General features: G+C 41.9%; 1 protein-coding gene across 4 annotated transcripts in view; it reads right to left on the bottom strand.

Annotated features, from left to right (window-relative positions):
• Positions 1–14,846, bottom strand: part of ADCY10 (adenylate cyclase 10) — a 103,213-nt gene that overhangs the window by 74,267 nt on the left and 14,100 nt on the right. For 2 of the 4 annotated variants that reach the window (XM_032161087.2, XM_058442195.1), the window contains 3 exons: positions 13,638–13,843; positions 10,986–11,082; positions 8,232–8,320 (listed from right to left, as the gene is read on the bottom strand). In XM_032161087.2, the coding sequence (XP_032016978.1) occupies positions 8,232–8,320; positions 10,986–11,082; positions 13,638–13,843 (392 nt within the window). The remainder of the gene's footprint in view (positions 1–8,231; positions 8,321–10,985; positions 11,083–13,637; positions 13,844–14,846) is intronic. The other 2 variants (XM_058442196.1, XM_058442197.1) reach the window with 2 other exon arrangements.

The raw sequence follows: 14,846 nt of genomic DNA, 5'->3' as shown, positions 1-14,846 counted from the left end.
TTTTTCACATACTTGTTTGCCATTTCTATGTCTTCCTTTGAGAAATGTCTATTTCAATCTTTTTTTTTTTGAGACAGAGTCTCACTCTGTCGCCCGGGCTGGAGTGCACTGGCACATCTCAGCTCACTGCAACCTCCGCCTCCTGGGTTCAAGCGATTCTGTTGCCTCAGCCTCTGAGTAGCTGGGATTACAGGCGCCCACCACTACGCCCAGCTAATTTTTTGTATTTTTAGTAGAGACGGGGTTTCACCATGTTGGCCAGGCTGGTCTTGAACTCCTGATCTCGCGATTTGCCTGCCTCGGCCTCCCAAAGTGCTGGGATTACAGGTGTGAGCCACTGCGCCTGGCCTTATTAAGATCTTTTACCCATTTTTTAATCAGATTATTAGATTTTTTTCTATAGAGCTATTATAACTCCTTATATATTCTGGTGATTAATCCCTTGTCAAATGGGTAGTTTGCAAATACTTTCTTTGATTTCTTCACTTTGTTGATAGTTTCTTTTGCTGTGCAGAAACTTTTAAAACTTGATGTTAAAATCAATGTGCAAAAATCACAAGCATTCCTATACACCAATAACAGACAAACAGAGAGCCAAATCATGAGTGAACTCCCATTCACAATTGCTTCAAAGAGAATAAAATACCTAGGAATCCAACTTACAAGGGATGTGAAGGACCTCTTCAAGGAGAACTACAAACCACTGCTCAACGAAATAAAACAGGACACTAACAAATGGAAGAACATTCCATGCTCATGGATAGGAAAAATCAATATCATGAAAATGGCTGTACTGCCCAAGGTAATTTATAGATTCCATGCCATCCCCATCAAGCTACCAATGACTTTCTTTACAGAATTGGAAAAAACTACTTTAAAGTTCATATGGAACCAAAAAAGAGCCTGCATTGCCAAGACAATCCTAAGCAAAAAGAACAAAGCTGGACGCATCATGCTACCTGACTTCAAACTATACTACAAGGCTACAGTAACCAAAACAGCATGGTACTGGTACCAGAACAGCATGGTACTGGTACCAAAACAGAAATATAGACCAATGGAACAGAATAGAGCCCTCAGAAATAATACCACACATCTACAACCATCTGATCTTTGACAAACCTGACAAAAACAAGAAATAGGGAAAGGATTCCCTATTTAATAAATGGTGCTGGGAAAACTGGCTAACCATATGTAGAAAGCTGAAACTGGATCCCTTCCTTACACCTTATACAAAAATTAATTCAAGATGGATTGAAGACTTAAATGTTAGACCTGAAACCATAAAAACCCTAGAAGAAAACCTAGTCAACACCATTCAGGACATAGGCATGGGCAAGGACTTCATGACTAAAACACTGAAAGCAATGGCAACAAAAGCCAAAATTGACAAATGGGATCTAATTAAACTAAAGAGCTTCTGCACAGCAAAAGAAATCACCATCAGAGTGAACAGGCAACCTGCAGAATGGGAGAAAATTTTTACAATCTACCCATCTGACAAAGGGCTAATATCCAGAATCTACAAAGAACTTAAACAAATTTACAAGAAAAAAATCAAACGACCCCATCAAAAAGTGGGCAAAGGATATGAACAGACACTTCTCAAAAGAAGACATTTATGCAGCCAACAGACAGATGAAAAAATGTTCATCATCACTGGCCATCAGAGAAATGCAAATCAAAACCACAATGAGATACTACCTCACACCAGTTAGAATGGCAATCATTAAAAAGTCAGGAAACAACAGGTGCTGGAGAGGATGTGGAGAAATAGGAACACTTTTACACTGTTGGTGGGACTGTAAACTAGTTCAACCATTGTGGAAGACAGTGTGGCAATTCCTCAAGGATCTAGAACTAGAAATACCATTTGACCCAGCCATCCCATTACTGGGTATATACCCAAAGGATTAGAAATCATGCTGCTATAAAGACACATGCACATGTATGTTTATTGCGGCACTATTCACAATAGCAAAGACCTGGAACCAACCCAAATGTCCATCAGTGGTAGACTGGATTAAGAAAATGTGGCACATATACACAATGGAATATTATGCACCCATAAAAAGGATGAGTTCATGTCCTTTGTAGGGACATGGATGAAGTTGGAAACCATCATTCTGAGCAAACTATAGCAAGGACAGAAAACCAAACACCGCATGTTCTCACTCATAGGTGGGAATTGAACAATGAGAACACTTGTACACAGGGTGGGGAACATCACACACCGGGGCCTGTCGTGGGGTGGGGAGAGGGGGGAGGGATAGCGTTAGGAGATATACCTAATGTAAAAGACGAGTTAATGGGTGCAGCACACCAACATGGCACATGTATACATAACGTAACAAACCTGCACGTTGTGCACATGTACCCTAGAACTTAAAGTATAATAAAAAAAAATAAATAAATATAAAAATAAAAGATTAAAAAAACTCACCAATGAAACTAATTTTTTATCTGATAAAATAATTCTAAAAAAAAAAAATTGATGTTATCCCATCTGTCCATTTTCGCTTTGGTTGCCTGTGCTTGTGAGGTATTACTCAATAAATCTTTGCCCACTCCAATGTCCCTGAGAGTTTCCCCAATGTTTTCTTGTAGTAGTTTCATAGTCTGAGGTCTCAAAGTCCATCTTGACTTGATTTTTGTATATAGCGAGAGATAGGAGTCTAGTTTCATTCATCTGCATATGGATATTCAATTCTCCCAGCACAATTTATTGAAGGGATTGTCTTTTCCTTAATGTATATTCTTGTCTCTTTTGTCAAAAATTAGTTCACTGTAGATGTATGAATTTATTTCTGGGTTCTCTATTCTGTTCCACTGGTCTATGTGTCTGTTTTTATGCCAGTACTATGCTATTTGGGTTGCTATAGCTCTGTGGTATAATTTGAAGTCAGATAATATGACTCTTCCTGATTTATTCTTTTTGCTTCGGATAGCTTTGGCTACTCTGGGTCTTTTGTGGTTCCATGTAAATTTTAGAATTTTTTTTCTATTTCTGTGAAGAATGTCATTGGTACTTTGGTAGGTATTGCATTGAATCCGTAGATTGCTTTGGGTAGTATGAACATTCTTCCAATCTATGAGCATGGAATATCTTTCATTTTTTTTGTGGCCTTTTCAATTTCTTGCATCAACGTTTTGTAGTTTTCATGGTAGAGATCTTTCACTTCTTTGGTTAATTACTAGGTACTTAATTTTATTTTTAGCTATTGTTAACAGGATTACTTTCTTGATTTCTTTTTCAGATTGTTCACTGTTAGCATATAGAAATGCTGATTTTTGTATTATGATTTTGTATACTGTGACCCTGTTGAATTTGTTTATCCGTTCTAATGGTTTTTTGGTAGAGTCTTTAGGTTTTTCCAAATATAATAAGATCATCTGAAAACAAGGATAATTTGACTTCTTCCTTCCAATTTGTATGCCATTTCTTTCTTTCTCTTGTCTGATTACATAGGACTTCCAGTATTATGTTGAAAAGCAGTAGTAAAGTGGGCATCCTTGTGTTCCAGATCTTAGAGGAAAGGCTTTCAGTTTCTCCCTATTCATTATGATACTAGCGGTGGGTCTATTCTATATGGCTTTTCTTATGTTGAGGTATGTTCCTTCTATACACAGTTTTTTGGGAATTTTTATCATGAAGGGATGTTGAATTTTATCAACTGCTTTTTCAGCATCAACTGAAATGATAATATGATTTTTGTCCTTCATTCTGTAGATGAAGACATATCACAGTGTTTGATTTGCATATGTCCAACCAGCCTTGCATCCCTGGGATAAATCCCACTGGATCATGATTCATGATCTTTTTAATATGTTGTTGAACCCAGTTTGCTAATATTTTGGTGAGGATTTTCACATCAATATTCATCAGAGATACTGGCCTGTAGCTTTCTTTTTTTTAATGTACTTTTGTCTGGTTTTGTTATCAGGGTAATACTGGCCTCATAGAATGAGTTTGGAAGTATTCCCTCCTCTTCTATTTTTCAGAGTAGTTTGAGTACGGTTGATACTAGTTCTTCTTTAAGTGTTTGGTAGAATTCAGCAGTGAGTACTTCGGGTCCCGGGCTTTTCTTTGCTGGGAGACTTTTTATTATGGCTTAGATCTTGTTACTTGTTATTCATCTGTTCAGGTTTTAGATTTCTTCAGGGTCCAATATTGGTAGGATGTATGTGTATAGGAGTTTATACATTTCTTCTAGATTTTCCAATTTATTGGCATATAATTGCTCATAGTAGCCACCAATGATCCTTTGAATTTCTGTGGTATCAGTTGTAATGTCTCCTCTTTCATTTCCGATTTTATTTATTTGGGTCTTTTCTCTTGTTTTCGTAGTTAGCATGGCTGAAAGTTTCTAAATTCCTTCTCTGTGTTATTTTGAATTTCTTTGAGTTTCCTCAAACAGCTTTTTTGAATTACCTGTCTGAAAGGTCACATATCTCTGTTTCTCCACCCTGGTGCCTTATTTAGTTCCTTTGGTGAGGTCATGTTTTCCTGGATGGTCTTGATACTTGTGGAAGTTCATCAGTGTCTGGACATTGAAGAGTTAGGTATTTATTGTAGTCTTTGACATTTAGGCCTGTTTGTACCTGTCCTCCTTGGGAAGGCTTTCCATATATTCAAACAAACTTGAGTGTTGTGATCTAAGCCATATCTGTATTACAGAGCACCGCAAGTGCAGTAATGCTATGGTTCTTGCAGATTCATAGAGGTACCACCTTTGTGGTGTTAAATAAGATCCAGAAGCATTCTCTGGATTACCAGGCAGAGACTTTGTTCTCTTCCCTTACTTTCTCCCAAACAAATGGAGTCTCTATTTCTCTGTGCTGAGCTGCTTGGAGCTGGGGGTGGGGTCACACAAGCACCCTTGTGGCTACCATCACTGAGACTGCACTGGGTCAGACCTGAAGCCAGCACAGCACTGGATATTGCCCAAGGTCCACTGTGACTACTACCAGGCTACCACCTATTTTTGTTCAAGGCTCTAGAACTCTACAATCAGCAGGTGGCAAAGCCAGCCAGGCTTGTGTCTTTCCCTTCAGGGTGACGAGTTCCCCCAGGCCCCAGGCAGGTCCACAGATGCCATCTGGGAGTTTGGCTCTCTTATTTTTATAGTTATGGATAAGAATAGCATGCTGTGTAATTCAACCTTCTATTTTCATTAGGTAACTTCTGGAATGTTTTCACATTCTATCCTACTCTATGTTCAAACAAAATGAAATCAGTATTATTATCCCCATTTTACTGATTAGATAACTGATGTATGGAGAAGTAACACAACTTTCCCAAGGTCACATAAAGACACAATAAACTGGAACCCAAATCTCCAGACTCCTCATCCAACATTTATTTATTTATTTATTTATTTATTTATTTATTTATTTATTCATTTATTGAGACAGAGTCTCGCTCTGTCACCCAGGCTGGAGTGCAGTGGCGCATTCTCGGCTCACTGCAACCTCCGCCTCCAGGGTTCAAGCGATTCTCCTGTCTCAGCCTCCTGAGTAGCTGGGATTACAGGTGTGCACCACCACGCCTGGCTAATTTTTGTATTTTTAGTACAGACAGGGTTTCACCATGTTGGTCAGGCTGGTCTTGAACTCCTGACCTGGAGATCCGCCCACCTCGACCTCCCAAAGTGCTGGGATTACAGGCATGAGCCATCACGCCTGGCTCATCTAACATTTAATCTGCCACACTCTCCTGCCTCTCTGGGGTGGTATATTTCATTTAGGTCCCCTCTTCTCTCCAACACAACAGGCACAGTGAAAAGAAAGGAGAGTGTTGGGCCGGGCATGGTGGCTCACATCTGTAATCCCAGCACTTTGGGAGGCTGAGGCAGGCCCATCACGAGGTCAGGAGATCAAGACCATCCTGGCTAACACGGTGAAACCCTGTCTCTACTAAAAATACAAAAACCAGGCATGGTGGCGGGCACCTGTAGTCCCAGCTACTCAGGAGCCTAAGGCAGGAGAATAGTGTGAACCCGGGAGGCGGAGCTTGCAGTGAGCCGACATCCCGCCAGTGTACTCCAGCCTGGGTGACAGAGCGAGACTCCGTCTCAAAAAAAAAAAAAAAAGAAAGGAGAGTGTTCCCAAATTATCCCTGCCAATCATCATCCCTGAATTTTGTTAATTAAATACACAGCAAACCAATGGGGGAAAATCACTGCACTTTCTCTCCGAAATAGCACAAGAAGTGTCAGATTCTTCAACGACAATGTGAAGCACATTTTCTAGATTAAAGAAGGAATTGGTATAGGGAATAATGCAGCCATGCTTCCTAACTGCCTAGAAGGCCCTGGTTTCATGTAATTTTATTCTTTTTAAAAAGAGATTTAATAATTTCTAATTAACCAATGTGCTGATTTTTTTCTTTCTTTTTTTTTTTTTAGAGACAGGGTCTTGCTCTGTCCCCAAGGCTGGAGTGCAGTGACACCATCTCGGCTCACTGCAAGCTCCGTCTCCTTGCTCGAGTGATCCTCTCACCTCAGCCTCCCTAGTAGCCAGGACTACAGGCACGCACCACCACATCCAACTGATTTTTGTATTTTTGTGGAGATGGGGTTTTGCCATGTTGTCCAGGCTGGTCTTGAACTCCTGGGCTTAAGTGATCCACCTGTCTGGGCCTCCCAAAGTGCTGGGATTACAGGCATGAGCCTGGCCTTGATTTTTCAAATAAAATAATTCACAAATAAAAAACTTCTGTCGGACTATGTATTCTGAGTTTTGGCTTGGAAAAGAGGACTATAGTATCTTTAAGGACTTCTCCTCTTTGGGTGCATGGTCTGGTTTTGGTAAAGTTGTAAAAGATTGTCTTTGGTCTTGTTTTCAACCCTCTTAGCTGTACCTCTTCACCAGGTAAACATTTTTCCTACCTGGAATTTTCCCAGTGACTCGCAGAGTCCATCTTATATTCCATTGCTAAAGACCTTGTTTTCAGCTGGTTGCAATTAAAGAAGCATAATGTATTATATCTCTTGAGAATGGCTAGGGGAGAATGGGGTGACTTTTTAAGCTTCAAAAGCCATGAAGAGTCAAGCAATTGCAGGCACTAGGAGTAATGTTTTTACAATGGGCTGAAGGTGGCAGGGTGCATTCTGATACCTCTCCAATTCACTCTATGAAGGCAGCTACCCACTGGACAGGGCTTTGTTACAAAGATTTCCTCCAGGACACAACAGCATTTTGATGGGACTAAGCATTAAAGCAGGCATATATTAGGAGGGTGGATAGCCTGTGCAAAAATTGTAGAAGTCAGACAGACTAGGGTTCAAATCCTAGCTATATCTTTTACTTGACAACCTCAGAAAGGTTGTAGTGTTCTCTGGGTCTCAGTTTTCTCATACATGTAAAATGAGGATAAAAATATCTACCAAGGACTGTAAAGAATAAATACATGAACAAGCAGAGTGACTGGCATATGGTGAGTAATAAGAGACAGTTATAATTCACATGGATTAATAAATTTGAGAGAACCAAGATTAAGAGAATAAAAAGAGAAAACACTGGAGGGTGGAGGTAGCTCAGAGTATTCTAATTACCTGCATTGTTAAATCTCAAAACTTAAGATCTAATGCAAATTACTTGGAGAAATCGTGTACCAATGTTCATCCACTTGAAGTCTTTCTGCTATGTGGCATATAGAAAGGGTGCCCACATAACAGCTCCCATTTGCCCAATTATATAAGGCAACGCAGTCCTATTTTATGCCTGTTGTCATATTATAATTATGAACAATGACCTCTTTGAAAGTATCGAGATCTGAACAATGAATTTCACAGTCACCTACGCATAGAGAATGTCTTTTTAGGCTCAGTGTGGTGGCTCATGCCCGTAATCCCAGCACTGTGGGAGGGTGAGGCGGGCAGATTGCTTGAGGTCAGGAATTTGAGACCAGTCGGGCCAACATGGTGAAGCTCCATCTCTACTAAAAATACAAAAAGTTAGCTGGGTGTGGTGGCGCATGTGGGAGGCTGAGGCGGGAGAATTGCTTGAACCCGGGAGGCGGAGGTTGCAGTGAGCCAAGATCATGCCGCTGCACTTCAGCCTGGGTGAAGCGAGATTCTGTCTCAAAAAAAAAAAAAGGAAGTCTTTTTATTTTAATGGAACATTTTACTATTTACTAGTAGCTGCTGGTTTTTTTTCTTAAATCTTAAAATTCCAGCTGTCCAGATCCCTGACATCCCCAAAGCCAATAAATTCAATTATGAAAATACCTGCTTCAAAATGCTTTCCATCACATACTTTTGTAGGGACATCTCCAGTTCAGGATCAGGCTTCAGCGTGCACGCAAGCCTCAGGAGGTCTAAGAAGGCAGAAGGAGGGTGCAGGCTCAGAGAGGGAAGTTTGGCTCTGCAGTGCTAGCGAGAGGAGGCTCCCAGTCCCTATCCTCCTGGGCAGTGGGCCTTCCTGTCCTTACACTTGTCAGGAGACTCTGGGACACCTAGGGGCCGAAAGGGCCAGGGGAAATCCAAAGAGGAGCTCTTAGAGGTTACGGGTTTCCCAAAATTCAGTCACATGTAGCTCAAAACCTTGTTCAAACAGACATGATGCTTTGGGACTTAGGGAGATTTTCACTTCTGAACTTGGTTTAGAACTATTGACACAGGAGATGGGAACAAACAAATGAGGGAATGACAAGAGAGGAGCAAGGTGACAGAATGAAGGGGATGGTAGAGTTGAAAGGGCAGCAGGAATAACATTAAGAAGACTGGTTTCTGATCTCAGGCTTGATACTGCTTCACTGTGTGACCCTGGAGAAGTCACTTTGCTGCCCTGGTTGCCTCCCATTTCCTCACCTGGCAAAAGAGTAGTTGAGCTTCATGATCTCTATGGTTCCCTTCACTATAAAGATTGGTAGTTTTATGCTCTAGGATAGACTGATAAGAGATGGTAGGAATGAGTTGGAGGGAGTCAAAAAATAAGGGAGACAGAAATGGCGAAGGGTTTTCAGCAGGGAAGAAAATGATAGTGTGAAAAAAATGTGTGTGTGTGTCTGTGTGTGTGTGTGTGTCTGTGTGTGTGTGTGTTTAATTTGGCTGGTCCTGATTTGTAGCCTTTATAATAAAGCTGTAACTGTAAGTGTAGCACTTTGCTGAGTTCTGTGAGTCATTTCAGTGAATTACTGAACCTTAGGGCATTAAGGAGATCCCCAAATTTGTAGGTAGTTGGTCTGGGGATCCCAGAGCTTGCAGCTAGTGTCTGAAGTTTGTAGAGGATTCAACCAACGAAATCCTGCACTAACTCCAGGTGGAGTTACACTGAATTACACTGCAGGCCGAGCACGGTGGCTCACACCTGTAATCCCAGCACTTTGGGAGGCCAAGGCAGGCAGATCACGAGGTCAAGAGATGGAGACCATCCTGGCCAACATGGGAAACCCTGTCCCTACTAAAAATACAAAAATTAGCTGGGTGTGGTGGCGCGCCTCTGTATTCCCAGCTACTCAGGAGGCTGAGGCAGGAGAATTGCTTGAACCCGGGTGGCAGAGGTTGCAGTAAGCCCATATCGCGCCAGTGCACTCCAACCTGGTGACAGAGCGAGACTCCGTCTCAAAAAAAAAAAAAAAAAAAGGAATTGCATTGCAGTATTACGGTGCTCAAAGTAAGGCCTGAAGAAACCCTTTATAGAAGGTACCATTAAGACCGAGGAGATGGCATTAGTAAAGCTCAAGGAGTGGGTAATGTCATGAGGCTTTCTCCTTCATCTCTGGAGCTTCTGAGAGGTTCTCCGCCTTTCCTGATCAATGTTTGTACAGTCTCCCCACTCCCTACCCCACTGCCTATTGTGGCTTTGTAAAAGTACAGTCTTCCATATGTAACATCTCAAATATTCCAGACCCGTACATAAATGATGAGAAAGAATGATTCAAAGATGTTTCTGATGTTTCTCGCTTGGATGGAGTTTTCAGGGAAGGGTAAGTAGCTAAAGTTCAGATAGTTAATATTAGATGCCTATTTGACATCCAGTGGAAGTAGCCTATAGGCAGGGTATTTTGTTTGTTTTTTATGAATTCAGGACAAAAATCTGTCCTAGAATTCAGGACAAAAGACTGAAGTGAATTCTGGCAGTTAGGTCTGAGACTCGGGTGATATAAGCAACTTGCAGGACCTTGAGAGTGAGTGTCTGCTTAAGTTTTGTGATACAGCCTTCTTATTTGCCTCATCTTACTCATATGGAAGTTAAGCACGAATAAATGGTTCACTAAGAAGTGAGTAGAGAAGACTAGAAGGTCAAAGACAGATCCCTGAAGTCACCAACATTTAAGACACGGGAAGGAAACTAAGCAAAGAGGACTGAAAATAGGTGATTTGAGAGGTAAAGGCAAAACTAGAAAAGACTAATACTTTTGAACCCAAGGAAAAAGGAGAAGGTAGTGTCCAAGAAAAGAGCATAAGCTACGGTCAACCATCTAGGATGAGGTCTGAGAAGAGGTCACCTGGTTTGGCAAATTAATGGTCTTTGGCGGCCTTGACATAAACAGTCTCAGTAGACAGCAGGGGACCAGAGTAGAAGCTAGATGTCAGCGGTGCAAGATTGAAGAGCAGGTGAGCACAGACATCAAGGTGCTTGCAATCAATATTTATTGGATAAATAAATAAATAAGGGGATATAAGAACAGGTATAAATACATTTACAGATTACTTTTCCGAGAAGTTTATTGGTGAAGGTTAGGAGGGGAAGGCAGCACGCAAAGAAGCTTTACTTTTTCTTTTATCCTAGGGGATACTTATTAATGTTTGATGGATAAGGGAAAGGAGTCAGTGCATAGGGAGAGGTGGACGGTGTGGGGAGTGTCATACTTAGAATTGCTGTCCTGGAGAATGGGAAGCAGGTCCCCTTTGTGTGTTGGTAAGGACCAGGAGCTGTGTTGAGGAGCCCACCCACTAGTAATGAAGCTGTTGGCATTGGTATAAGACCCTACTGACCACTGGTAGAGGCGAAGGCGTTTTTCCATGGTGGGTACTTACTTTTGTGCTTACCAGAAGGATAATAATGCATGAAGGTCATACACTTTGTGAAAAATTCATCAAAATTAAAACTACGGGGTGGTTTTAAGAAGTTAACCTAAATAAAAGAAAATGAGAAGTTTTCAGTTATTCTGAGAACTGTTTAACCCTTCGGAGTGTAATTTCTCAGCAGAAAGTCAGAGAGTATGCTTTTGACTGAACAGTGATTGGCACACTTAAACACCAAAAATCTTTGATTTGTAAAATTGAAATTTTAAATTGAAAATTTAAAAAATCTTTCCAATTACAGTATTCACTCATATCTCAATGTTTGGTATATGTACAGAGAAGGTCATTCCAAGGGGGACTAATCTTACACTTTTCCGCCCTTAGAACTTTTTCCTGCTTTTTGTCCTTCATGACGTTTTAATTCAAATAAAACCTGGTTAAACTGCACACCATTTCTTTCTTGTAAGTATTAAAGGACGGGGGCTGATGGCCAAAAAGGAATTAGGAGCATCACCAGTCATAAGACATGAAGATCATGAGACACATGTGATGACACACTGAGGGTGGCATGACCTCATTTTTGTGGTATTCTTGGTTAAAAAAAAAAAAGCATAAACTTAGTCCAATAAACAGAAAACATCAGGCCTGTAATCCAAGCACTTTGGGAGGCTGAGGTGGGCAGATTGCTTGAGCTCAGGAGTTCGAGACCAGCCTGGGTAACAATGGTGAAATCCTGTCTCTACCAAAAAAAAAAAAAAAAAAAAAAGCCAGGCGTAGTGGCACATGTCTGTGGTCCCAGTTACTCAGGAGACTATGGTGGGAGAATTGCTCGAGACTGGGAGTTAGAGGTTGAAGTGAGCTGAGATCATGCCACTGCACTCTCCCCTGGCTGACAGAGTAAGACTCCATCTCAAAAAAAAAACAAACAAACTATATATATATATATAGAGAGAGAGAGAGAGAGAGAGAGAGAGAACATCAGGCAAAACTAAACAGAGAGATGTTTGACAACATAACTGACAACTCTCAAGTGTCAAGGTCATAAAAGACAAGGAAAGACTGAAGTGCTGTTACAGACTGCAGGAGACTACGCAAAAATATCAACAAAATGCAATGTGAGATCATGCATACAGTCCTGGAACATTCCACTAAGGACTGCAGTGGGAAAACTGGTGACATTCAAATAAGGTCTTTAACTAGTGCGTAGTATTGTACCAATGTTAATTTCCTGGTTTTGACTATTGCAGTCTGGTTATGAAAGATGTTAACATAGGTGAAGGATATATGGAAACTCTGTATTATTTTTTCAACTTTTCTGTAAGTCTAACATGAATTCAAAGTTAAAACACTTTTTAAAGGTATAAAGAATGATTGAAGAGAGGCTGGGCATGGTGGCTCACACCTATAATTCCAGCACTTTGGGAGGCTGAGGCAGGTGGATCATGAAGTCAGGAGTTCAAGACCAGCCTGGCCAAGATGGTGAAACCCCGTCTCTACTAAAAATACAAAAAATTAGCCGGGTGTGGTGGCGGGCGCCTGTAGTCCCAGCTACTCAGAGAGGCTGAGGCAGGAGAATGGCGTGAACCTGGAAGGTGGAGCTTGCAGTGAGCCGAGATCGCGCCACTGCACTCCAGCCTGGGCGACAGAGCGAGACTCCGTCTCAAAAATAAAAAAAAATAAAAATAATTAGCTGGGTGTGGTAGTGGGCACCTGTAATCTCAGCTACTCAGGAGGCTGAGGCAGGGAATTGCTTGAACCCGGGAGGCGGAGGTTGCAGTGAGCCGAGATCGCGCCATTGCACTCTAGCCTGGGCAACAGAGCAAGACTCCGTCTTAAAAAACAAAAAACAAAAAACAAAAAAAACAACGATTGAAAAGGATGGGAATGGGCTATTGCTATGAGCCAGCTAGGCCATGCAGGCTGGATATGTCTTGCTGGAAGACTGAGGAGTGGGTAGTGGTGGTGAGGGTTGTAGGCTGATGCATGAGTGTGGGAGTGCCTCCCATCTTGGCCAGCATCTGCACAGATTCTCTGTCTTTTCTTTCTTTCTGCCACGTAGTCCCATTCCTTTGGCTCATCTAGCAGCACACCTTTCTTCCACTTTCATACCCTCAAAGCACAGCTTTTTTAATTGGCCATATCCCAGGGACAGTTCTGCTTATAGTCAATCTGCAACTTAATCACAATGTTTTCTACTAGGCAGAGCCACTGGAAAAGTCTCTCTATCACTGAACTTCGCCGCAGTTGCTCAACTCCAATCTTTACCCTCAGTGATCCCTCACTCTGGGTTAGGAGGGTGTTGGGTAAAGAAAGTGAGGGTCAATGACAGCCTTTAAAACTATTCCCCTCTGCTCCTGGATGAACCGGCAGACCCTTCTGGTTCCTTAAGAAGGTCACTAGCCCCTCAAAAGACCTCAATCCCCAAATTCCATATCCTCAGTTACCCACAAAGAAGCCTAATCATTTTCTCCTCAAGCTCACCAGCCTGGACTCCTCCCAGAGGAGCTGCCCTGGACTAAAGCCTCTGTAGCCCAACCCAGACTGACCCCATCCCAATCTCCAGCCCAGGAGCTTTATGAAACCAGTGTGCCCAGTGACTCTTCTGGCAGGGGGCCTCTGTTACAGGCTGGCAGAACTTTCTGCAAGTAGCAGCATCACACCCACCTTAACTGCTCTCTGATCTGGAATACTCTCAATTTCAATCATGCTCCGGTCACAGAGCTGCCAGCAGTTTGGTGACAGAATAACATCATTCATCTGAGCCATGTTCTGTGCAAGGCGCACATCATCCACTGCCTGACCAATCACCAGAAAGTGGCTGTGTGTTTCATCTCCGAAGACCAACATGCTGATGTGGCCAGCAGCCAGTCCTGGCAAGAAGGCAAGGAATAGGTTGCACAAGAAGTTCTGGATTATTTCCCAGCAGCACAGGTTCTTGGAAAAACCATAATCTTGGTGGGACTATACCGTCTCAGAGCAAAATCTCACTTCTAAAACTTTACATAGGAATTATGGCATACCTCTTTTGGGCTCGGGCCTTCCAAAGCTCCCCTTCTTCCAAAGCTAGAAAGTTCTACCACTAAATTTTACCTGTCTGCAACGTTTATCTCCCTACATTGTCCTACCAGTCCCCAAAATTATTTTTACCTTTTCTTCAATTATGTATACTTAAGGGCAACAGGGAATACCTTTAATAATTCTTATTTTGGGAGAATTTGCATTTTAGTAGAGATTGAAGCCATAACTAAAAATAATACCTTAGGGTCGAATTTTAGACAACAGAGGGTGGGGGAAAAGAAGTATGCATTTGACAGTTACACATCCCATCCCAACAACAGTTTCTTTCATTGTTTTTAAGTTGGTAAATGAAAGTTTTGGTACTTGAGTGACAGAAGAAGATATTGTATAATATGACATGTACACAAAATATATGTATAAATGAACTATAAGTGACACACATTTCTTTTAAATGACAGTAATACAATCAAAATTTATTTTTTATCTTCGCTCTCTGCTGTACTGATTTGTCAGGGCTGATTCCCCTCTGATTCTACATACCGTTTGTTTTCTATCTGAAACACACTGATGTTTGGACTTACTCTAAAAAAAGGTGCTGGCCGGGCGCGGTGGCTCACGCTTGTAATCCCAGCACTTTGGGAGGCCGAGGCGGGCGGATCATGAGGTCAGGAGATCGAGACCACGGTGAAACCCCGTCTCTACTAAAAATACAAAAAAAATTAGCCGGGCGTGGAGGCGGGCGCCTGTAGTCCCAGCTACTCCGGAGGCTGAGGCAGGAGAATGGCGTGAACCCGGGAGGCGGAGCTTGCAGTGAGCCGAGATTGCGCCACTGCACTCCAGCCTGGGTGACAGAGC

This window comes from Hylobates moloch, unplaced genomic scaffold, assembly GCF_009828535.3.
Source record: "Hylobates moloch isolate HMO894 unplaced genomic scaffold, HMol_V3 SCAFFOLD_8, whole genome shotgun sequence".
In the NCBI taxonomy this organism is placed as follows: domain Eukaryota; kingdom Metazoa; phylum Chordata; class Mammalia; order Primates; family Hylobatidae; genus Hylobates; species Hylobates moloch.
This window is presented reverse-complemented; position numbering and strand designations above follow the sequence as displayed.